General features: G+C 40.4%; 2 protein-coding genes across 5 annotated transcripts in view; one reads left to right on the forward strand and one right to left on the reverse strand.

Annotated features, from left to right (window-relative positions):
* Positions 1-7,144: 7,144 nt before the first annotated feature.
* ak4 (adenylate kinase 4) lies at positions 7,145-14,445 on the reverse strand. 2 transcript variants are annotated; one of them, XM_085375843.1, is made up of 6 exons: positions 14,128-14,445; positions 13,898-14,052; positions 13,096-13,215; positions 10,729-10,901; positions 9,849-9,967; positions 7,145-9,261 (listed from the first exon to the last, which is right to left on the reverse strand). In XM_085375843.1, the coding sequence occupies exons 2-6, from the start codon at positions 14,037-14,039 to the stop codon at positions 9,135-9,137; spliced, it is 681 nt and encodes a 226-aa protein (XP_085231969.1). In that variant the 5' UTR covers positions 14,040-14,052; positions 14,128-14,445; the 3' UTR covers positions 7,145-9,134. The 2 variants fall into 2 exon arrangements, with proteins under 2 accessions (XP_085231969.1, XP_085231968.1); XM_085375842.1 differs by having other exon boundaries at positions 13,898-14,444.
* An 8,376-nt stretch (positions 14,446-22,821) lies between these two features.
* Positions 22,822-25,832, forward strand: part of jak1 (Janus kinase 1) — a 31,158-nt gene continuing 28,147 nt past the window's right edge. For 2 of the 3 annotated variants that reach the window (XM_085376290.1, XM_085376292.1), the window contains exon 1: positions 22,822-23,078. The gene's annotated coding sequence lies outside the window, so the exon portion shown is untranslated. The remainder of the gene's footprint in view (positions 23,079-25,832) is intronic. The other variant, XM_085376291.1, reaches the window with a different exon arrangement.

Genomic DNA, 25,832 nt, shown 5'->3' on the forward strand with positions numbered 1-25,832 from the left:
ACCCAAAGGAAACAAAAGAAGGGAAATTAAACACAAAAGAACCCCAGAAGACGTAGAAAGCGACGCCGTCACCGCCGCTGCTGCCCGAGCTGCTACTGCTGCTAGTGCCTCCTCCTCTGCTGCTGCTGCTGGGTGCACCACATGTCCGGGGATGAGAGGGTGGCCGCTCTCCTCTGTTTGTGATAGAAAACCGGGTGGTCTCTCTCTCTCTTTCTCTCTCCCTCTCTCTCTCTCCTCTATTGCGTCCTCCTTTTCTCAGCAGCGCATTCTACTACGACGATTGTGCTACTGCTGTAGTCCCCGACTGAGTACAAGGGAAATCCACCCCAACTCACTCACAGTCGTCCTGCGTTAAAGCTGCACTCACACTCTCTAATAGGCTGGTTGAGACTAGAAGCATTCGTTTAAATCTGGTAAGTAATATCCCAAATCTTTCACTTGTTATATCATTAATGCAAAATATTAGGACAATTGTAAAGAACTGCACTTACTTCCAGTGTTTATGCTGGATTAAATCATATTAAATGTCCCAAAATAGTTCAAAATGCATGTCACGGTATAACAGAGTCCATGTCTTTAAGTGACTTGTTTTGGTCAAAACTAATAAAGAACCCAAAGGTATTAAAATTTACAATAAGACAGCAAAATATGGACTTAAAATGGACTCACATAATCAACAGATGATTTGAACAGTGGCTTCTTTTCTCCCAGTAAATCAGTTCATTTTTTAAGTGATGAAGGGTACAAAACTGTTGGATTTCCACAATCAAATGATGAATCGTGCTTACAATGACATGTGCATAGTAGAGGCAGAGATTTGAATGGTCTGAGGTGTGTGTGTAGATGAATTATTGATTTAAATGATAATGCTCCCAGTGTTGCAATTGAACACCTGAATTTATTTAGAGCCGCTTTTGTTTGTGTAAATAAGGTCCAGATTAGAAGTCTGGGACCGTAACTGAGAACAGTTTTCATTTGACTCCTGCACTAAAAATGAACAGGGACTCCTGGCTCTGTCAGAATGAATAAGAGCAGGGGCACAATAGTGCCATGCTTTGCCACAAAAAGGAAACTCTTCCTCATAAAGATTTTCTTTTCTTTTTTCATTTTTTCTTTTTTTGGACCAACTTGGATTTTAATAGCCATTAAAATTAGGCAGATTTGTCTCTTAGCTCCAAATTTGTCCGTTTCATTTTTGTGTTATGACCCCAAGTCTGTGTAGGACAAAGCACTGACCAGTGATGGCATGCTTCCTTCCTAGGCCTTGTCCCCTGGCAACAAAAACCATGCATGGTTCTGAAAAGAGGACATGAGCCTGGGAAACCCTTTTAGGAAAACAGACGGGAGCTCAAAGCGCAGCGGGAACGGAATGTCCAAAAGGGAAGAATGATACCCCGGCCATAACCGGATGCAACGTGCTGCTCCTGCATTGTTGCAAAGGAGCTTCCAGTCTAGTTCCGAACCGTGCCTTCCAGTATTTAGCCAGTGATGCCCTGCATGTTGAGCACACAGCAAGCAGGTGCAGTATGAGCTCTTTGCTTTGTCATTACACATGAACTTAAATACATATTTGTAGCATGTAATGTGCTTTAATTCATCTCGTTGTGTTTGTCTTTTTGTCTGTTCTGTATTCAGATCTGTATTTTATAATATATAATATAATCTGTAAAAAAGTTTTCTGGCTTTTTTTAAAAAAAACTCACTTACATTCAAATTTTAAACTGATTATATGTGTGTGTGTGTGTGTGTGTGTGTGTGTGTGTGTGTGTGTGTGTGTGTGTGTGTGTGTGTGTGTGTGTGTGTACATGTTTAGACACCTTTGTGAGGACAGACAAATGACATGCTACTATATTTGTGGGGACCAACATGGGGACTAAATGTCCGTTCCCACGATTTTGAAGGCATTTTTCAGACTCTAAATTTGGTTTTAATGTCAAGGTTACAATTAGGCAAAAAATTATGACCACCTCCCTAATAGTATGTTGGTCCCCCTTTCCTGCCAAAACAGCCCTGACCCGTTGACTCCACTAGACCGCTGAAGGTGTGGTATCTGGCTCCCAGATGTTAGCAACAGATCCTTTAAGCCCAATAAATGGTAAATGGTAAATGGCCTGTATTTATATAGCGCTTTACTAGTCCCTAAGGACCCCAAAGCGCTTTACATATCCAGTCATCCACCCATTCACACAATAAGTTGTGACAAGGGGCTTCCATTGATTGAACTTGTTTGTCCAGCACATCCCAAAGATGCTCGACTGGATTGAGATCTGGGGAATTTGGAGGCCAACTCAACACCTCAAACTCCTCAAACCATTCCTGAGATATTTTTTACTTTGTGGGAAGGCCTTCTTCCCATAGTGCATCCTGGTGCCAGGTGTTCCCCAGGTAAGCAGCAAGCACAAACCCAGCCATCTACATGATGTAATAGAAAATATGATTCATAAGACCAGACCACTTTCTTCCATTTCTCTGTGGTCCAGTTCTGTGTCCATTGTACAGTGACGTACAGGAGTCAGCATGGGTACCCTGATTGGTCTGCAGCTATGCAGCCCCTTACGCAACAAACTGTGATGCACTGAGTACTCTGACACTAAAGTGAGCTACAGTAGCTCATCTATTGAATACATGGGCCAACCTTTTTGCTGTGACGTGACAGTGCTAACCACCGCACCACCATACACCTCTTATATTGTTTTCCATTAAATTTTAAATGACATGGGAGAAGCCGCTATTATGACCTTCTGGGAATTCATTTCTATTTCCACTGTACTGCTATATGGCAACTGCTGTAACGTGAAAAGAAGCTGTATCACAGTTTATAATGGTTTTACCATTACCCTCAAAGGTAGTTTGAAGATTAATCATTATCCCTATAACAGTTAAAGCAGAATCCAGGAATCTGCTGCATCAGCTGCACGACTCTGCTGATAAATCAGGTAGCAGACCTGAATCAACTGCTGAGCCGCTGTTGCATCAGTTCTTACATGTCTGAGTAAATATTGTCGCTGCTGGAGTGTGCATTGCTGTAGCTTTCATCAGCACTGTCATGAAAATCTACAGAATGATGCTGCCTGTTTATCTGACTTTCTCTTCACTTAACCATAAAAAGCCTTAAAGCCCTTGTGCATACAATTTATACTGAGCCATAATGAAACCATTTACGCCTGTTTGCATTAAACAAGTCCTCTAAATCCTGAGGGGTGACTATAACATCCTGGTGCGAAAGGTGAAGCAGTGGTTAAACATCAATCCACGCCAAGTCCTGTAATCCGCTCACGTGGTGTGCATGACGTTTGGTGATGTAAAGGTACGCTATTGGATCAAAACAGAGGAGCCTTCCTCTCAACAAGAGCGAGCCCTCGGTGATAAATATGGTGCATGTGATGGAAAATACATAGCACCCTTTCCTCCTACAGCATTATTTAACATCGGTGCTCTGTTTCTTGAAATTTGTCCTGCGAGACTGAATTGAGGACGGGACATACAGGATGTGCTTTTAACTGATTTCCTGAAATGCAGTTATGGTCGAAATCACCTGCCAATAGAAAAATCTAAATACTACTAAAAAAGAAAAGTGCCAGTCCTCGTGACGTGAGCCAGTCACCTCAGGTCGATGCCACTACGAGCAAAGTAACAATAGCTGTGATTTTCTTGCAGAAGGGACACGATGTCTTATATGCAAAGGGGGGAGGGAAAAATCGTTGCCCCTGACAGAAATAACCCAAATGATGTCATTCATCCTAATCGTGAGCGCATCTTGCAAAATATAGGCCAACTGCACAGAAACAAGTGTATTTTAATTTGTTTAACTCTAATCAATCCTTCTCTTATGCTAACTGGGAGGAAACATTTCTCCTTGGAAGCGAAATCTGTCCACCGAGCAGGGATGAACTGTCAGGGAAGTGGCCACAATCTCCGGAGGTAGATATTATGTAACATCCACACACGGATCGTGATGCTCTCCGCTTCTCTTCCTGCTTTGAGGCAGAGCCCGAGACGATAAATTGTAATTCTCATAAACTCAATCAAAGAGTGCGAATAGAAAATCCAGCGGATGACTTTACCTTTCTGAGCGCCTTCTACCATCCTCCCGGGAGCGCCGTCTTGTGCCGAGGTGGTGATGCGCTTTGCGCTCTGCTCACAGACACCGACCTTTGATTTGTCATTCGCTGCCAGTCAAAGGTCAGTGCGTTAAAAACGCCCCGTGAGACCTGCTGTCATGTAACAACTCCCCGGTAACTCCAGGTTAACCCGTAAAAAATGACAGAAACAACAGGAGGCTACGGCATCATCATATAATCACATTTTGGAACATGATCAACAAACAAAGTCCCGCGATGGCGATTGGTAGATCTGTAGAAGATGTGGATGAGTTAAAGACGAGGCGGTGGTGGGAGCGTGGATGTTCGTGAATTTGTACAGTAGAAACTGCGCCGCTCAGCGCAACCTGCCTGAACTGAAGGGGGAAAACCCGGAGTGGACTGCACGGAGAAGCGAAGGGCAAGGACAATGTTTCCGTACCACACAAAGATGCGTTCAATAATTGTAAAAATCTGCATAATTCATAAATTCATAAAGCAGATTAAAAAAAACAAACAAAAAAACCCCGCAATAGTCACGAGTCAGCTAAACGACACTAAAATGCAAGACATGCTTCAGATTTGGCACACATTGCAATCAGTGGCGGCCCTAGCCTGTTTGGCGCCCTGGGTGAACACACCCTCTGGCGCCCCCTCCCCTCCCCCACCACCACACTCTCTCTCTCTCTCTCTCTCTCTCTCACACACACACACACACACACACACACACACATTAAGGATTGTCCATTGACATAAAATTGGTGTCGGAACCATACTGAATTTCACCAGAGAAACATACACACACACATATGAAGAGAGAGAGAGAGGCATAGTATGCAAACGGCTACCAAACAGCCATCATAATTTGTCATACAATGAGAACAGAACAAATCAACAATTGACAATGACTAATTAATATTAAAATCTGTAACATAATGTATTGTTTGTGTTAGGATGCCTGGGTCGTTGACCCAGGGTTTTTGAGTTTACGATATTATTTATACTGTCTAGTTTTTGGTTTCTTTGAGTTGTCTTATGGCTTATGTCTCTGTCTTCTTTAGTTGCTCTGTCTCCCCTATCACCTGCATCCCCTTGTCTAGTTCGCGTCTATGTGTATCTTAAGTTCCTATATCCCCTTGTTCAGTCAGTGTTTGTCTGCCCTGTTCACACGTCTGTTCCCTTTGTAGTGCCTGCATATGAGTCTGTGTCTTTGTTCAGTCTGTGTTATGTGTTTCCTGTTTTACTTTGAAAGTCCATGTCTGATGTTAATGTGTCGGGTTTTGCTTCCTCTTGTCTCGTTAGGCCTGATTTGCCCCAGCTGTGTTTCCCTCCTGTTACCCATTCCCTGATTGCTCCCTCTGTGTATTTAAGCCCTGTGTTTCTCTGTGTCTGTGTCGTGATCTACCGTTTTCTTAGCTGTGTGTTCTGTCATTTCTCTAGTTTAAGTTTGTTTTGAGTTTTTTTTAGTTTTGTTATATTTTGAGTATTAAATTAAAGCCTTTTTTGAGTTCACGTCTGTCTCCGGAGTCTGCACCTTGGGTCCTATTCCTGCCTGCACACAGCCACACCTAACAGTTTGGAGTTTAGTCTGTTACTGTTGCTATTTTAACCATTTCTTCTTGGAGCAACTGTAACCCACATAATTTCTTTAGGCATTAATAAAGTATTCTGATTCTGATTGTTTCAGGATGACCTGCCATTATCCAATGACACATTTGCTTACCTGCATCTCCTCCTCCTCTTCTTTTCTATTTTTTCTAAACTGAGCACCTGATGGATTTGAACTTTTCTTATCCATCTTCCATTGGTTTTAATTTTGCACTCCAGTATGAACACAAATCCCCCACATCGAGGATCACCACAACATAACCTAGCACACCTACACCTTAGTTCACAGATTCACTTTGTCTAAGGTTTATTTCTGGGATTTCACACAACCCAGGATTCAGATCATGAATACATAATGGGCTTGGATTTACATCATTATGAATGAAATGTGCTCTATTTGGAAGCAGCAGGGCCCCTCCCCTTTCGACGGGCTGTGTGTGAGACTTTAAATCATCAAACTGTAAAATATAAATTTTAAATTGTTATTGATCCCTTTATCCCTGGTCCTAAAGTGCATATTTATTTTCTTACTCTTCTTATATATATTGTTTGTTTACTTGCACTGCTGTAACTGGAGCCTCGTCGTCTCGTCTCTCTATATTCTGTACTGTAGCGGAGTTGACAATAAAGTTTTACTTTGACTTCAGCAGCGAGCAGGCGCACCGAGGGCTCTCGCGCTCACTTTTCGCGTACAGAATTTCGAAAAAACATCGGTGCAAATTATAAGTCTGTATCATAATGTCTGGTGTTTTCGTGTTTGTTGGTTTGTTTTTATTTTGCGAGTTGGTTATTGGATGCTGCTCCAGCCAGCCAGAGAATCCCCCGCCGCCCCGCCCTCTCCTCCCTCCTCCCAAGCAGCAGGCGCGCCCTTACTCCCAGCAAATGGGCGATAGAAAACCGATCAGTGCCTATGCCATTCCCAATATACGCTGGCATGACGTCGGGGCAGCATGAATACGAGCAATTTTTATTTTATTTTTTTTTGCCGATGCCCGTGATGCCGCCCCGGGCAACAATAATAATAATAATAATAATAATAATCCTCGTGTTTGGTTTGGTTTGTTGCAGGTGAGAACATTGTTCATCATCCAAATCTGAATCAGGTGTTCACAGTCGACCCTGCTGCGCCTCCCGTCGAAGGTAAACACAGCAGATGAGACGGTAATCCGCGACAGTGGAGAAGGCCAAGCTCTAATTCACGTGGGGTTGATTCACAGATCAGAGGGGATTAGACACGATGGGAGGACAGAGATAGTATTCCTAAGCATGCTCGTGTGGTTTCAGTGTGTGTTAGCGTTGGTCTTTTAAATATGCCCTGCAGCTGGCACACATTTAGATTTTGGCGTTTTGCTTTCCTCAGAGGATTTGAGAGATACAAGATTCACACATTTATATTTTCTAGAAAGAAAGACAGACAAGAAGGAAGAGACACTACCACAGTATAGACAGAAGCGTGCACTGTATTTAAGTCCTAGGAGTAGCTATTGCATAAGTTGTTGTGGTCACACAGCCCTCTTTATTAAGTAGAGAAACAGTTTAAAGAACGCACTGTACACACAAGGTGTGTGTTTGTACACCCATTATTGTCATTCATTTAATTATCTCCTAGGTCTGTTACACAATATTGCATGAGCTTAAGAAACGTATCTAGTTGTGCACAAGTGCATGTTGCCAAGCAAGTACTGGCTTAATCGCAGAGAAAAACAATGAAAGCTGACTGAATGAATGAAAGCTGGAAAAACAGATTTAACATGCCTAACATGTTTTGACAACACTTTATGAACACAGGGCAAAAACCCATTGCCACATCCATTCATTTAAGAAGCATTCAGTCCTACACAGCACAATCTAAACCCACTTCCCTCTAAGAGTCTGGATTTGTCCTACATTAGCAAACATGTATCAATTTATTTTGCTCCTTCCCCAGGCTCTGTTGCACTCTCATGTTTACTTCCTCTTTGGTCTTCTGGTTACAATATGAGAGTCAACTCATAATACTTTTAAATCAAATGTACAACATACCCATACAATCAAAACACAGATAATGGAAGAAAAAAAATTACAAACCTGGGATGTAAAACAAAGAGAAGCTCATGGGAAATGTGCTGCAGTGAATAAAACAGGTGCTAATTTACATACAAGTTTTTAAAATGGTTGGACAGCACTAACAGAGCTACATCAAATATTTTAGAAACATATTTGATGATGGATGTGTTTTAGTTATTAGTGTGGCTAAATTACTGTCTTAGTCATCATTTCATAAGCTATTCTGTTTTGTGAATAATCACTGCGACTTTCAAACAATCACATGAAACAAAAAAAGCTACAAAGCAAAGTCTGCAAAGACCTAATATATTTTGTTCACCCTGCAGCACTGATTTATACATTCAAACAATCCAGACATGAGAACATCTTTGCATCTATGACCATATCAGAATCATAAAAGTATTTAGCTGAACAATCACTGCAAAATCATTGCAGCATACCAAAAATATCACATTTTGGTGATCAGAATCTCAAGGCAACCTTATGGCATGTTTTAAGGAATGTAACAATACTGAAGGCACTGATCTTCATCCCAGTGCCGCTGAGTCACTGTACAGGATTCTTGTACAAGTCCAAAGATGACTGCAGACCAAAGTTAACAGCATTTCAGCAAAAAAGATTAGCAGTTTGTTACAGCTTGCACTGTCTGTGTAACTGATGGCTATAGTGTACAATCACAAATACATTTAAATAAAAAACAGTTCTGTATGTAACAGATGACTTTGCATGTAGCACACAGGCTTTAACAGGTTTCTAGTGTATAAGAAAAAAAATGACTCAAATGATGTTTTCATATAAGGGGCGATGATGAACTTTACTATTGCTCAGTTAAAGCAATGGCATGAGAATATTTACTCTTCGTGTGTGTTTTCTAGGCAATAATGTGGTGATATTTTATGTTGTGATTTATATTTAAAAAACTGTAAGTGTTTTTAATCATGTGAGTATTATTTTCCCCCATCGTTTTTTGGTTTTACTATAAAAAAAATCAGACATTAGTGTTTACTTTTTGCATATTGGCTCATTCAGTGGTTGGACCGGAGCAACTGAAGATCAAAATTCATGTGTGATAAACTGATTAATGAAAGTGTTGTGCAGAATTTGGATGTTTAAGCATTTTGGTTTTTAGCACACTTGAACGATCTTGAATGTTTTACTGTCAGGATTCTGAATCTGAATTTGTCACAATCTTCATTCTATAAGTTTTTGAAAATTGTCATACAATCTTTCATTTGGAAAACTGGACAGTCAATGAGAAACATGTGTGTCAGTGACCTGGTCCATTGTTCTAAAGTTCACTCTTAATGGCCAAACCGAAAGCTGACACCAGGCCAGTACATAAAGGCACCACTGCACTTCTTCCCCCCCTTCCCCTTGGTTTTTTGTTCATTCGGGGTAGACTCATGGTGTCTGAGCTTGGCAGGTATCTGATGGCTGTGTGTGCATCTTGGTGCTGAGGAGAGAATTGATATAAGGCCAAATCCGGTCTGTCTCTGTACCGGAAAATGAGTGCAGGATTCCTTGTGACCTGAGTGAAGGAATAGGAGAACTAATGAGAGGAAAAGCGGGTTGTGGGTACAGTTCTTACATTATCTGGAGGCTGTACCACAAAATGGACAATTTAGAACAGATGCATCAAGTGTATTGACTTTTCTATTAGCTTACTTCCTACACTCCCCACATTTCAACTGAACTGACAATAATTTGAGAGTTGGCCATGTCATGCTAACTGTGACTAATGCAAACTTGACAATGCAGAGATGAAGTAGGGTAATAAGAAGTCACTTATTTCTAGCTCTGTGACCAAACATTCACACACATGCAACTGTAATCTCCAAAAGTTGATTCTGTTCATCTGGACGTAGCGTTTTTAGTGGGAGAAACGTTTCAAGATGTCCAGATGAACAGAATCAACTTTTGGAGATTTACATACCTGGATGATTGAGCATGCATCAAGACATACATGTAATGTTCAAACCCAAGCTGTATTACTTGTATTAAATTATCATACTTTATATTTCCTCTAGAAGATATTTAAATATGACTATGATTAAACAAATGTCAAAAATAACAAAATATAAAGTAAGATCAAATGAAGTGCAAGTATTTACTGACTTGTACAAATCAATTACGGGTTTTGCCACATCTTTGTAATGTCTCAGTCTGGCCATCAGAGCCTGCGGCTTGTCGTCATCGTGCTGAATCAGTGGCTCTCCTGTGATGTCATCCTTACCCTGAAGAAGGCAATGCAAGGTTACAACAACGCAGCAAAGGCAAACACAACACAAATCAGTGAAATGACATTTGCAAATGGGATTGAAGCACAGTACAATGCACTAATTAGCAAACAACAGTGCATTTGCCTCCGCATGCTGCATTACGTCCACAATATGCAGTCAACATGATACCCATATATTGATCTTAAGGAGCTTACTTTCAGGAATATTATAGTCGACATAAAATAAAAGTATGGCAATCTGATTCCATTGTAATTAGTTCATGCTTACATGCAGTTGTTTTAAGAACATTTTAACCATAAGAAATACTCCGTAAAAACAACAATATCATATTTGTGAATCGCTAATGTGCACTGGAGTCTTCATATCTTCACGTCACACCACTATGAGTCACACAATGTTAAATATTGCATATTTAAGATAATGATAAGTCAGTTATATATAAGATAAGATAGTTGTAATTATGTGCTAACTGGGACTTTGGAAACTTAAAAAAAAACTAAAGAAAACCAATCACAAAGCTGTGGTGGTGGTGGTGCGGGAGTGTGGCAACAATCATCCCCCTCATCTGGTTTCAGCCTTTCATTTTGGCAGGTTTCCACCCTGTAGAAGAAAGGCACTAAATCCCTAACAGCTTAAAAAAAACCCACAATGACACAAAACCCGTCGGGAAGAAACATCCACACAAAAAATAAAAACCTAAATTCCAAACTATTTCAAACTTTGTGGCTATGCTGCCACTTCCAGGCTGCTGACACCTGCACTCGGGGAGGGTTGAAGCCCATGTTGTAGACTCTGCCGCTGGCTGGATGGATCCAGCGGTCGCTCAGTCTCTCCTTGAGAGTCTCATAGGGGATGTTTAGGCTGATAACCAAGTCTAGCTGATACAAATTGTTGAGGGCCAAAGCCTGTCCGAGTGTGCGGGGGAAACCTAGGCACAGTCAGGGAGAGGGAAGGGAAAACATGAGTCATCGAGTGGTCAACCAGGAAAAACCAATGTTACACACTGAGTTAGCTAAAAGACTAAAAAGTGAATGTGCACTTTTGAAGGCATGATCACAGCTCAGTCAATAGCATGAGTAAGAAACAATGTACACGTGAAATATTCTGTTTTACAGTTTCAGATGCTGTTATTTCCTCTTGCTAATATCACCAGCTGGCAGAAGATGTTTACAGTTTTCCTGTGGAATGGCTTGCAGTCATGATATTATATCAGGATTTTGCACTTGTGAATGAATGGGGTGAAAAAACCCCGAAGCTTTCAGTTACACGGCTTTTATCAAGCACCAGCAGAAATGACAAGCCAGCGCCTTTCATTCATGCTGCCAATGCCTGTGTCTAACTGCTGCACCTCCAATCACTATGCTTTCAAACTTCTGATGTTTGCAGACAACATGACCCTTATTGGGGCCATCTCAGGTGGGGATGAGTCTGCCTACAGGGGGGAACTGACAGTCTGACAGCCTGATGTAGAGACAACAACCTGGAACTAAACGGTGTCAAAGCAGTGGAGACAACTGCGGGCTTCAGGAGGGGCTCAGCCCCTATTTTATGCCATGTTTTTGTTATGACACTTGCACATTAAAAATTTGTTTTGGGTGCTTTGATCTTTATCTGGAAACTTCTTCCTTTCTCTTTTTTTACTCAGAAACCACAAGCCAAGAAACCTACGGAACACAAGGAATCGATACAAAGTTTTTCAAGGACGTACAATGGCAGAAGTCAAATCTACAAATGGATTCTGTATTTCTAGTTCTGTTGGCTATGACAATGCACTTTTTTTACAGTTGACCTTAAATGTTACATTACACAGTGTCCCTGGTTTGTACCTTTCCTCTGTGTCCAAGAACTGACAGTTCTCGAACACTCCTGTTCTTTTGTTTGGTTAATAATGCACCGTTACAACTCTAACCACCAGGGTTAGAGCTGCCATGCCAGAGCCCACAAATGAATCACAGAAAAGCACTAAATCAAAGATTGCAACACAGAAAGAGACACAAAATACTGAAGACATGCCGAAGACTGGGAGTCTATAGTGCATGTATGTAGCTAGGTAAATGAAAGCATGACATGAACTTTGAATGGTAAAAACCAAATATCCAGTTGGCACCAGCAACACAGACTATCAAAGGCATGATAGAGGCATGATCGAGGAAATGCAGGCGTGTATGTCTGTCTGTGTGTGTGTGTGTGTGTGTGTGTGTGTGTGTGTGTGTGTGTGTGTGTGTGTGTGTGTGTGTGTGTGTGTGTGTGTGTGTGTGTGTGTGACCTTGATTTGCTTTCCCTCTTGCTCAATTATTTGTTTAGTGATCATGCTTCAAGGTTTGAATTGGTTTAACACCCACTAGCTTGTTTCGTCAATGTTTTGCATTTCTCTTGATGGCAGTGGCTAATATTAAACCTTGAAAAAGACACGGTAACCTGCAAAGTCAGCGCTTTATTCATGTAACAAGTTCTTCCAAAAGTATGAATATCCTGTATAAAGACTGCTATTAATGACTGACTGATGAAAAGTATGTGATTATTAGCATATGATTAGAATATCATAAAAAAGTGATCTTTTTTTTTGGGGGGGGGGGGGGGGGGGGTGAAAGGTAATGGAACAATGCTATTGCCTGTAAAGGGGAAAGTGTTTTTTACATTTTATTTTACCAGTGAAGCAGGGTACACACACTTGCAAAATCAGTACCTTAAAAGTCTGTGAAGGTTCTTCATCCAGGTCATCAGACCATAAAACTTTATTACTCACACATGTAGAATAGTGAGGAGAGTATTTTTTTAATCCCCTCAGATTTAAATAAAGCCAAAGCATATGACTCTTTGTGGTTAATTTTTGAAAATGCAGAAGTGTGTCTTTGCTTTCTTTCTTCTTTTTTCTCTCTCTAGCTTTCAGTGTCAGGATTTGAGGGGTGGCACCAAGTGGTGGCCAATCAGATTTGAAAGATAGCTGGCAGTTCCTAACACTGCCATGAGGCTGCATCATGAAAACATCCCTCCCAACCTCACTACAAACAATAAAGACAGAGTAGTGGGGCAGGGTGCTATATGTAAGTGTTAATGAAAAAGTAAAGCAAAGAAAAGAAAGAAGCATTCACTGTAACAAAAAACAACCCAGTTCTTCTTACCATCCAGCAGCCAGCTGTGACCGCTCAGCTGTTCCAGTCTGGGCAGCATCAATCTGGTCATCACATGGTCAGGCACCAGCATGCTTCTCTCTACATAGGTCTTCACCAGCAAGCATGCCTCTGATACACAACAGACAGGTGAAAACAGACAACATGTGTCCGTTTGTGATTCCAGATTCTGAAGTTCTTAAACAAAACAGGACAGGGCTTGTTGTGTCAGTGTGGAGGTTTATTTATTTATTTATTTTCCTGAAACATGGCAGCAAGGTTTTCTTAAGGCACATGTGTTTTTACTTAAGCCCTCCATAGTGAACTAAACCTTATTGTCAGTGTGAGCTTGGCACATGCTGGGAATTAAACTGACTGTGCTTTTGTAGCCACAATGAGGAAGTGCAGAGAGACACGTGCACGCAAAAACCAAAAAAAAAGAAAGAAAGACAGAAAGAAAGAAACGGTTTTAGGCTGTTTGGAGAAACTGCTGGAGTTAGTGCTCTGGGTGAATTTGACTGAAATCAGATACAGTTGATAGTAACAATAAATGTCTTGCGCGGTGCAGTTTGGATAGAGGGCTAAAAGTTTACAGTGAAACAACTGTGGACACAAACAAATGCGCACAACTTCCTCCTGCAACCTTAGCAGGATTGGTATTTTTGCTATTTTTGCATTCGCGGGAGAAGGGGGGGTCGTGAATTTAAGATATGCAGCGAAGAAAATTAAGAGTTGCATCAACTTTTCCCTCTGCGCGCGGTTTCTTCCTGTTTACACCACAGTATTGCCGTTTGGGTTGCTGTGCATATCCTACCTGTTTTTGCCGCTATGCCCTCTCGTAGAAAATGACCACTGGACAGATACTGCAGGCCAAAACTTTGCGCAATCCTCTGGGATATCGTTCCTTTCCCTGATCCCGGTGGACCCATGATAGCAGCTCGGAATAACTTGGCCATATCTTAAAAGCTACTGTGAAAACAAAAATTCTAAGATGCTCAGATGTCACTTCTGCAGGTTGTGCGTCAGAGACAGAGATAGGCTCACCTTTTAATTAAATTCCTCATCAGTTGCAAGCATGAGCAATCAAATAGATCTAAGGTTAGGGCGCTTTAAAAAAAAAAAAAAAAAAAACTCTGCCAATGTAAATTTCAGCCTATCTCTGGAGACTGTGGATCTTTACGCAGACAGAGCCCACTTTCTGCGCACAGTGGGACTATCCTGCTCTCAGACTCGGATCAAGTCGAAACACCCTTTTTTCTTCAGGCTCTCTTATGGATACGTTACGCTACGCCTTCGTCTTTAAGACTAGCGATTTGTCTGCAAATGAATGAGGGAGTCTCCAGAACGCCCTATTTTACTGCGCACATTCATCCAGAAAAAATGCGGATGAGAGAACGTCGCAGGGTAAACTGGTTACTGTAGTTTTCTTTAAATATACAGCCCACAAACATATGTAGACTAATGGGTCACTCTAAGACAGAGAGGGGAAAGTTTACATTAATTTTATTATTATATTTAACAACGGCATAGAAAAGAAATACTGCTGTTCTATCCATCCATCTATCTGCCAATCTATCATAGCCACGTGTTAAAATAATAATATTTACCTCACGTAGGCGGTACAAATACATCAAAATAAAATAAAATAAAAAAACAAGGAAAAAAGGAAAAAGATTATTTAAAAAATAAAATAATTATTGTCGGTCTTAAAAAAAATAAAAATAAAAAGTGGGTTTATTTGTATTACACAGTTAATTGCTTCGCAGTGGGAAGGTCACTTTAAACCAATGGTGAGAGTTCTGCTTTAAAATCGTGCTCGTTACCCCGCTAATCATTAAAAGTAGTTGGTTATGCTTGGATTTCACCACTTGTTGACAGCATTTTCAGCCGATCGGAGCCTTTACAACGCCGCTTAATTTCTCACGCTTTCGCACTGCTGGCATGAGGCGCAGAAACAAGCAAACGAGACGCCGTCATTCCGCGAAACATTTGCGCACGGGTGGAATCTAGGGAGTACTTGTTGCGAGCCATACGGCGGAGGCAGCGTCCCGGAGCTGTCAAATACTGCGCACAACCTTGAGTCTTCAGTGGAATAACCAGACTAATCCATCAGACCAGCAGCTCAGAAGATTAACCTTTTTTTCCTTCCTTTTAATTTTATTCTATTTTATTATTTTTAATTTTTTAGCTTCGGAAAAGTAGTTTTTGTCCGCGAAACCGGAAACCTGATTTTAAAATCACGATCTTTTTTTCTCTCGCTTTTTTTGTCACATGGCTTTGGAGAATTCAATAACAACAAAAAATGGCGACAATCACGTTGCTCTGTGTGGTCTTGCTGCGTCATTAAAAATATTCATGTAAACACGGGGCGTTAAACAGGGGGATTGCAGGTAAGCGAGCTCGTTGTTCGTCACACGTTAAATGCGAGTTGGATGCAATTAAAAAGAAATGATTATATTTAGATTCCACAGCATGCTGATTGTTTTTGCCCAGAAAAGGGGTGTGTGTGCAACGCTGGGCGTTAACGTTTGGCTGCACAATATTCACTGCGAACGTTGCACTTATGTGTAAATATATATATGTGTGTTTTTGCATCAAGTCGCTTTTTCACGTGCATATTTACGCTAGTGAAAACAAGCGTGCATGTTTGCGTGACCTGACGTAAATAACAGTGTTGTTTCTCTTTGGCCAACTTTTAATTTTTTTCTTCTTTGAGGGGAGAAGGCAACGACAAGCTTCGACAGTGTTTATTCCTCTTTAGTTCGCTTTACTGTCTTTACTCCTGGCCTCCCTGCTGCCTTCACTGTTAGTGGGTTATAAGCCATTCCTCGACTATTTACATTAAGGGTTTACGCAATATGGACGCGCTTTCATCACAGGGAATGTTTTTATAGTCACTACCAACAGCAGACGTCGCTCCGAGCCTGACACCGCTGCTCTGTCTAGTTGTTACACATGTTGCTTTGCTGTCCACGTCTGACACGGCCATTTTTATTTATTTTGTATTTATCTATTTATTTTTGGCTATAGTGCCCCTGTGCAGTGGGGCTAATGGAGTTGTTTACATGAAGTACGGAGGGCGGGCAGACGACGAGGAGGAGGAGCAGCTACGGCCAGCGACGCGACTGGACTGCTCGAGAGGCTTCTCGCGCCGCGCGCGCGGGGGAGGGAGGGGGAAGGGGAGGAACCCGCGAGGAGAATCATAACAAGTCTGACATCACTCGGCCTTGTGCTGGTACGAATAGCCTATGTACAGTAGGCAGTTTGTGTCGAAGAAGTCATGGCGGGAAGGCGGTGAGGGAGTGCAGTGTTGTTGTTTCAAGATGGGAAACGTTAGCTAGCCTTTGTGTGTGGCAAATGGAAACAAAGATGAAAAACCCGAGTGGTTTTGTTTTTTTTATGTGGAACGAGGACTACGACTAACTAAGCGGATCAAACCGCATGCGCAGTCTTGTGCATGATTAATTGCCCCCGCCCCCTTTTCAAGGCAGGTAAAACCCCTGTGAAAAAAAATCGTCTTTCCTTCTTTTCACAGCTTTCCACCGAGGCACCCGTGACTCTCACTGTGCAGCTCTCATACCTGAGCAAGGAAAAAAGGGTGTAGAAACATTATTAGGATATAGCTTAATGCATCGATAAGTGAGGGGCATTAGTTTGATTGTGCAGGTGGTAAAAAACAAAAAAGCCTGAATAAACTGACACACTACTGTAGCATCATCTGGCTCTCAGATGGATTTCATACAGAAGACGCCTGGATGAGGAGGATCCTGTGACTGTAACTGTCTGCAACTTTACACATGGTCCAGATATTTGTTTCTCTTAAACATATAGGTTGTTTTGTTTGCTTTTCCCCCCTCCCTCTGTCTGACTTTATTATTTTACCAGTTTTCTCATGTTTAGAGAGCTGAAGACCATTGGTGTAAAGGACACTTTATAAATATCACATGTTGCGTTACATGGTTGTTAGTGTGTAAATGAAAGGTTATTTCAAGTGATTCATTTGTAAGCAAAAGAAATTTGCAAAACTTGCTTTGCATGAGGAGAAAACGAGCTGCAAAAAATGCAAATGGAATGTTATCTTTGCACCTGCTGACCTACAGCAAGGATTTTATTGGTGGATGACAAAGTGGAGTGAAGTCTTGGACTGCTAGATTTGACAGGCTGCCCTGGTTCAGTTATCACAGTGCTGATGCTGTCCCCATCGAAGGTACAGTACTGTGATAACTGAAGGATGGCTGCCAACTTGACACTAGTGCAGTGGTCAAAGTGGCACATTCGGCTAACGAGGCAGAAGAACCAAAGAGAAGGTGGACAAGTGTGGGTATGTAAACGGCATTTGTTGTGATATGCTGAGTAATAAAGTTTGTAAAGGATGTCCAAGTGTCTGTGTGTGTTTTCATTTCCAAAATAACATCCACAGGTTGAATCTAACAGCACATTTGTAACAGTGTTCAGCACTTCAGCAAAAAGCCACAGAGCCAAAATCTGTAGTTTAGGATCGTCCTCGCTGAGTTATTTTCCCCAGCAGTACAATATTTATAATCTATCTCAACTTTTCAAAGGTCAGTAAATATTTAATCTTTATATCTAACAACACAAAAGCAGTTGAGTTCAGATGGATGATTTTGGTTCTTTATAGGTTTTTTATCTCTTGCATGAGAGCCCACTGAACATTATTATCAAATATTGAAAAGCACGTTAGATAAGAATGCAAGCATCGTTGACCCAAACCAACTTCATTTGTATTTTGTTTAGTTCTTTTATTTTTTAACCATTTGTGGCCCTTGTTCGTCATTGGCAGAATCAGCTCTGTTTTTTCTCATTGTTCTTCTGGGACAAAAGTAAACGTAATCTTTACTTTTGAAGAAAAGAAACATTTACAAAAATCAGAGGGCAGAACCATCCCAGGCATGACGCAGTGAATTCCTTAGAAGCAAACAGACGCATTGTACTTACTTAACACACCCAACACAAATGAATCCTGCAGTTTAGCCTTCTTCTGGAATTCATAAGCACAAACTCAGTTTATGGAGATTCTCCTAACTATGACCATAAAGGTCTAATAAGCATTTAAAACACTGGAAGCATGAATGCCTCATATTCACCACCTTAAATATGAACGAGCTTTGCATTGCTCGATCATTTGAGAGTGATTAAAAATAACTGCTCAAGTAGAAGAAGCTGTATTTGGTCCCGATCTGGAAACGCTGGTGGCAACTAGTTTCACATTGCTGCCAACAGGGGTCGCTACAGATCCATTATTAGTAGTCGTATTACTAGTATTATTATAGCGCTTTGTGGTGTGGTTGAAGCAGAAGCACACAAATGTTTCTGTGTTGTGTAATCCGTTTGTGAACCCTTATAAAGTAAAGAACTGCTGCTGAATTCCTCTGGACTAAAGCCGGGTTCACTTCTAGTGACTCATGGAAGACGTGAAATGACATGAAAGTGTGGGGTTTTGTTGTTGTTTTGTTTTTGCTCAGTCATCCAGTTTTGCTAATAGAGGGAGACTACTCCTTCCTTCCATTATACTGCGTGAATAACAACACAACGGCTTTGAGCGAGCATCCATTTTAGTACGAACTACCGAGTTGTTGTTTTGGTGACTCAGTTTGCGCACAGTTGCGCTGTAATCTGCGATCTATCGATGCCAGTTCGCTCCAAAAAATGAATCGCACTTCTTTTTTTTCGGAACGTACTATTTTGAATAATGCAAGCACTGTTTGAGTCATGTCTGATAAACCGCGGGGTCACTCTGCACCTGTCCTTCGTATGTAAAGGGTACATGCTGCCGCTGAAGCTGCGGAAAGCCCCTGAAGAGTCATGATACTTATTTTGTTTTTCTCTCACGTTAACCTCAATCTGCTAAATCCCGCCTCGAGTCGCGTGTTTTTCTCACTCGGAGCTATACGTGCTGCATTGTGGCAAGGCTGTGTTTTGATAACAAAATACGCAACAACGAAAAAACCAAAACAAAAAAAACATTTAAAGTCGCTTTCGAGACGAGGACAGCGTCTTCCCATGACCCTCCACCATGAGGGAATTTCTCCTCATACTTCCTTTAATGTGTGGCAGTAATTGCGCTTGCTTGGATGTGCCGAGGGAATTCCCTCCCCTTCATATGAGCCACATACTTTAAAAAAGACGTCTTTCAGGAGCTTTCCTTTCTCCCTTTGTTGTTGCAGGAAGAAATGCTTTTCTTCTTCTTCTTTCTTCTTTTTATCAACTCTGATCCCCATCTCAGACAGTGTTGCATCAGTAGTTCAGGTAACTCACAGCTGATAACTGCTGCTGTGAAGCCAACTCTCACAGTTTCATTAATGTGAGAGGAAAAGGTCGAGATAAGCCTACTTTGGCTACGCTTTCTGCTGCTGCATTTTTAGCATTCATGTGCACTAGAGCAACATTTGATGTCCTGTAAATGCAATTGCATTCTAGCCACACAAGTGGAGCTTTGTGCTGTGAATAAACCATAAAAATATGTCTCCATAGGACAAACTATATCATTACTCGCTTAAACTCTCCTTATAGCTGCAAATGCATTTCTACATTTGTGTTTGTGAGTTCTAAACCCATTATAAATGCTACACAGAGGGGCTTAAAGTCAGTGTCTGTGTTTACAGGGACACTCGTGACAGTGCAGTTTAAAAATTCTGAAACACATATCAGTATCTGCACACAATCACCCAGCATTGCTGTTTGATCCTTTGTCTGCACTCAGCAGGGAAACTCCATTTTTCTCTGAGCGCTGATATCACCCAGAGACGATGACTCGCTGATTCTTAGCTCTAAGAAGACAGTTAGTCACACATTTCTGCACACTTCCTGGATTCTGTACCTTCCAAGGAAGCCTTTCTCACTAGTTACAATTGTAGGACACATGATTTTAGATGTAAACCATGTTTGAGTTGCTCTTTGTGTAATCACAGAGCTGGTGTACATGCCGGCTGCCAGTCAGATGATTGCAGCTACACCTGAAGGAAAACAGATAAGGGGAAGTGCTTGCAAAGGGAATGAAGTGACATCCATAGCTTGCAGGTATTTCTTTGGTATGGGAATGCACAGACAGAGAGGCCGTGAACAAACCACAATCAAAAGAACACAGCATTCGGCCCCTTGGTGTTAGTTACAAGAAAAAACTGGGATATTAACGCATGCAATATTCTGGAAACACAATCTGAAAATAGCGGTCTAGAAGAAAGTGCCACCTACAGAAAGGCAAAGATTGAATGATAAGCCTCGCCGTCTGTACCACAGCAGTTGGTGAACTTGTACTTTACATAGCTTACTGTACATCTCAGCTTTTCTGCTGAAGTCAGGATGTTCTCCAGTGCTCACATCAAGTTTCAGCTAAAGGTGACTAAACTCAAATATAGCTAATCACAAGCAATGCAGACGAGAAATCTGGCAATATGAGTAGCAGGAGTGATGGAAACTAAGCCTCTGACACATGCACTGAAAGTGGGCTTTACAGTGAAATGAATGAATTCAAGAGATCAGTGATTCTCAGAACGCCAAGCTTTTGGTTTTCTTTTTTCTATTTTCTTTGTTGTTGTTGAGGGATTTAACTCTAAAATGAACACTGAGTGCTCATCATGGACCTTGAATCCAGGACTCAGTGAAGGGGATTGGGGCAGTCTCCTTATTGTGTTCTTAAGGGTTTTTATTATTATTATTATTATAGTGTCATTTATAGTATTTAAGTTCAGAGTTGAACTGAGAATATTAAGGGGGTATAATAAAGTATTTTTGAGCAAAGTGTCATCAACTGAGTTATGAAATCAAAAACATCAGTGTTGATACACTTCTATTAATTCTCCTCCTCTTTGCCGTCCTCCTCCTCCTCCTTCTTCTTTCAGCTGTTCCTGTAATGGCTGCCACAGCAGATTGTCTGTCTCCATCTTAGCCTTCATCCTTTTATCACACCAACTGTTTGCATGTCCTCCTTCCATGTACATCCACGAATCTTCTCTGTGATGCCCTTTTCTTTAACTCCTGCCTGGCAAATCAATCTTCTCCACACCCCCAAATCATCTCAACCTTGCCTCTCTAACATCCTTATAATGTATTAATTTCTTATCCTGTCCATCCTGCTCACTCTGGGTAAAAATTTTAACATCTTCATCATTGCCACTGCCTCCAATCATTACATCACTGCAGGGTCCCACAACCATCTTGTAAACCTTCCTTTTTTTTCTCTAGCTGCTATCCTTCTTTTTACATATCACCCAACACTCATCTCCACTGGCTTCACCTCTCTTGTGCACTCTGTTCCTTTGAATGAATAAATAAATAAATAAATAAATTTTTATTTATATAGCACCTTTCAAGACAGAATCACAAAGTGCTGCACATAAGATTACAAGTCATAAAAAGATTTAAAAAGAGAAAATAAAACAGGCATAAAATTAACCAAAAGCAGTTTTAAAAAGGTAAGTTTTGAGTTGTTTTTTAAAAACAGCTACTGAGTCCACAGTTCTTAATGCTTGGGGGAGAGAGTTCCACAGTCTAGGGTCCACAGTGGCAAAAGCTCTATCACCCTTAGTCCTCCTCTTAGTGTTTTTTATAGCAAGTAAGCCCTGATCAGATGACCTCAAAGACCTGCTAGGGACATAGGGCTGTAGCAGATCAAAGATGTAGGCAGGTGCAGTCCGTGCACAGCTCTGTAGGTCAAGACCAGGATCTTAAAATCAACTCTAAATTTAACAGGAAGCCAGTGTAACTGAGATAATAACGGTGTCACAATGGTCAACCTCAGTTATTTAATCTTATCCACCTTCACTTACACCACATCATGCATTTTCACTGTTACACCTGTCTCCTTCTCATTCACTACATTTCACAAGTAAATACTTTATGTATTTACTCTGCTTCTATTTGTACTTTAGCGCCATTACGTGCTTTTGTAGTAACTTAGATTTTTGTTTCATTAGAGACCAGCCAGAGTTTTTCGAGAAAAAAACACACTGTTGAATATCAAACCAGCGTTTTGATTGGCCCCTTAAAGGTGTGTCTCAGCTAAATGACCATTTTGGGGAATAATTAGTTAAAAGTCTACCTTATTATTTTTTTAAAAAAAGTGTGTGTGTGTGTGTGTGTGTGTGTAGGGGGTGGGCACAGCTTCAGCTAGTTAGCTAGCTAGTTAGTTGTAGGTAGTTCCATCTGCTCTAATTGCTGGAGCACAGCAGTTACAAGTGATGAATAATGCGTTTGAATACTTTAATATAATTCCCAATCTTTCTTTTTTATATAAATCTTTGCTCATTCACTTAACCTATAAGAAGCTTTAAACGCATGGCTTGTAATGGACTAATTTTACAGTGTTGTATTGGTTCTTAGATGGAGAATCTAAATGCGTCTTCCATAGTTGTAAGCGGATAAGAAAGAGGATGAGTGAAAGCTGGGTTTTACTTTTGCATAGTCACTTACATTACTGACATTCCTTGGCATTTTTGCATCGAAGATATTAAATGCAGTTAATAAATACATCAGTTCATTGTTTAATTTTACTTGAGTTTTTTTTCTTTCTGTATCATCATCATCACGTCGTTTAAGCTAAATCTGCGGCTGTAAGTAACCCACAATGCTCAGAAAGTGTGAATAACAGTTTAATGTATGTTTATCGCCGCTCAAGGACTTGTGTCGTCATCTCCAGTGAAAGGTCTCACAGCCAATCAGCTGCCGGCTTTTACCGCCAGCCACTGCGTCGTTTTCGGGAAGGGGACGTTTCTTGTCAGGAAGGGTTAGAGCTAGAGTCGAGGAAGGCTGTTTTCTCCACCGCCAGAAAATACGGTATACTAACGGGGGAAAACTGTGGAATTAACTTCGCACCGCTTTTCTTTGGGATATTTATACTTTTTTGGGACGTTTTGGAATTAATATACAACATCTGATACTCACGAAGCTTTTAGAGAAAGCGCACCGACTTGGTCGACGCGTCTAATGTACAAAACGAAACGGAAGTAACTTGCCAGCTGTCTGGCCAAGCTTGGTAGGTGAGTAAATAACCGTTTATTAAATATTTCCGTCGAACACAGAGCACGTCTTCTGGTCTGTTAAACACATCCTGTCGTTTATCATCATTCTCCGATGCTGCCAAGAGTAAAAATGTTGGCGTTGGGCTTTTCTTTGGCAATCTAAGTTAACTTACTAGCTAGCATGCTCACGTTAACCAACGTCAATGCACTTGATAGGAATGGCACCGCCTCCATTGTCCCTGTCACAATACAGGAAGATGGGTTAAACTATAATTATATTATTTAAACAATACAGAAGTACGGTGAAGGATAAGTAGGCTTAAGGAAAGCGAGGACGAATTATTAGCATATGTATTACACAATTTATGTAATCCGATTTACCGTAATATACAAAAAGAGTCCATTATGTTCCATTAAACATTTAACAACATGTCAAGGAAAATCGTGGATTAGATTGACATGGATACTCTGTGTTTATGATTGTTATAAAGGATTTGGTAATAATGGTTAATCTCAGGATTTGTATCTGACAAAGTGGACCCAGAGGTGACTAACACAGAAAAGGCAGAATTACATAAAATGATTGGCTTCGGCATTTTTATGAATTGTATTCATTAGAAGAGAACAAACACATGTGGGATTAATTTTGTATCCTCCACATGAAATTAGTACACTACAGTCGACTGATCAGTTTATAAATCAAATCTACACGTTTTTTTTAAAAGACGTTTCTTTTCTTTCTTTTTTTTATAGCAAAATGACAAAGCCACTAGTTTCATCTTTTCAAATGTGATTATTTCTGTTTTCCTGTTTGTGATTTATGCTACTGCCGTTGTTTTGTTGTTGTTGTTTTTTTCATTGTTGTAGACAAGACATTTAGCTTGGATTCTGGGAACTCGTGATGGGTCTTTCCCACGATTTTTGACGTTTTGTATAACCCACACAGTAGACCAGACAATTAACTGACGCAGAAGCCTTTGGTCCAGTGATAGTAAGTGAAAATAAACTCCTGTTTCAGGCTGGAAATGTCACATTAAGTAAAATAAAGCCACGCAGTGAAAGGTAAGTGGCTTTGAGGCTGACAGAGGTGGGCACATGTTTTTTTTTTTTGATCCACAGCACACAAAAAAACACATAACCAAAGAGGCATGTTGAACATTAATTAGAATATAGTTCCTAGAGCTTTTCCCCAGCTGTACTTTTGGTCGAAAATTTATTGATCAGATTGAACAAGCAGCAGATTTATCTGCAATGATAACCAAAAATGATGAATAGATTAGTGTAATTCAAAAATATTATTGATGACATTTTTTAATGTGCATACATATGGAAACGTGATCACAGTTGAACTTTACTTTGATATTGTTGATCTCGGTATGCCCACCTTTTGGTATTCACCCTGATATTTGACATCAAAGAGAAAGTTATGATGACTTTTTCTCCTGATAGCTAAGTGGCACTTTTGATGGTAATGCTTGACCATATTTGAGTTTCTCTGTATTGTTATTTAAGTGAGACACTTATGTAACGCATTATTGATACCTAATTAAAAATTGTTACAAAATGGTCCTTCCTTTTTTTTCTTTTTGTTTTAAGTTTAGTTTCACTCATTACCTACTTCTTTTCTGTCTTATTATTAGTTTCTTCTGAAATCTTAAGTGCAGGTACTGTATGGTAAAGATTTAATTCTATTAATTCCATACTGATAAATGTTTAAAAAATGTGGTCTGGAATGTATTTTTTTCACCTTCTAAACTACATAACATAGGATTCAAAAATAATAACTAACCTATAATAAAAACAAAGTCTGTATCCCTTGCCATCCAATCACTTCGTCATGCTTCCATAAGTTAACAGAAAATAAAACAGAGCCAGGTTAATGAACAGTCTATGAAAATACTTTTATCTTTTGACTCATTGTGTTGTGGCTTAGACACAAGTCATATGATTATGACAAAAGTAACGGATTGAATGTGAATCATCTGAAACAGAAAGTAAAATTTAAGTCTTTCGTAGAATTGGGCACCACTTAAATGATCTTTTAATTGCTTGACTTTCCTTAGACCCTTATAATGGATTAATACTGCTGTCAGAACCCAGTACTTCTTGGTCTTACAGCATTAATAATTAAACTGTAATTGAGCTATAGCTAAAAGTTGTTGATCAGTAGACCAATTATTTGTTAACTGATTAATCATTTGAGCTGATTATAAACCCATAATGAAATGGGTGAGGAGCTAAAAAGGATTTTTTTTTAACTGACAGGATAAACATAGGGGATCCCCAAAATAAGATGGATATTATTATCATTATTTTGAATTATGAAGCAAAGCTACTTTGTAGAGCCAACTGTAAACTGCAAATGAGCTGAATAGGTTCCCTTTAAAAAACTTGTCTTGGGCACCGAATGTACTTGACATTTGAATAGAATTCAACTGAAAAAGAAAGAAAAGGTATTGAGATGGTGAGAGAAACCACATCATCCGGTGGGGTGTGAGGCCCAGACTAGGGAAGGCAATTGTGTGGCCTGTGTACTCAGTCACAGGTAGGACCATTTGACTTCCTTTAGTTTGATTCTGATATAATAGGTTGATTCCAGCAGTCTACTGGCAAGCACTGGTTTACAAAATTTGTCCCATGAAGGACTTTGGATTTTGGTCTTTGCAAACACTGACAATGTAGGCTATGCTCTTATTTGCACGTGTAGCACTGGAGCTCCATCTGATAATCCAAGTAACATTTTAATTGCACTCCATAAAACTCATAAACACC

This window comes from Diplotaxodon limnothrissa, linkage group LG17, assembly GCF_057381915.1.
Source record: "Diplotaxodon limnothrissa isolate DT_005_m linkage group LG17, D_limnothrissa_male_GT1.1, whole genome shotgun sequence".
Classification (NCBI taxonomy): Eukaryota; Metazoa; Chordata; class Actinopteri; order Cichliformes; family Cichlidae; genus Diplotaxodon; species Diplotaxodon limnothrissa.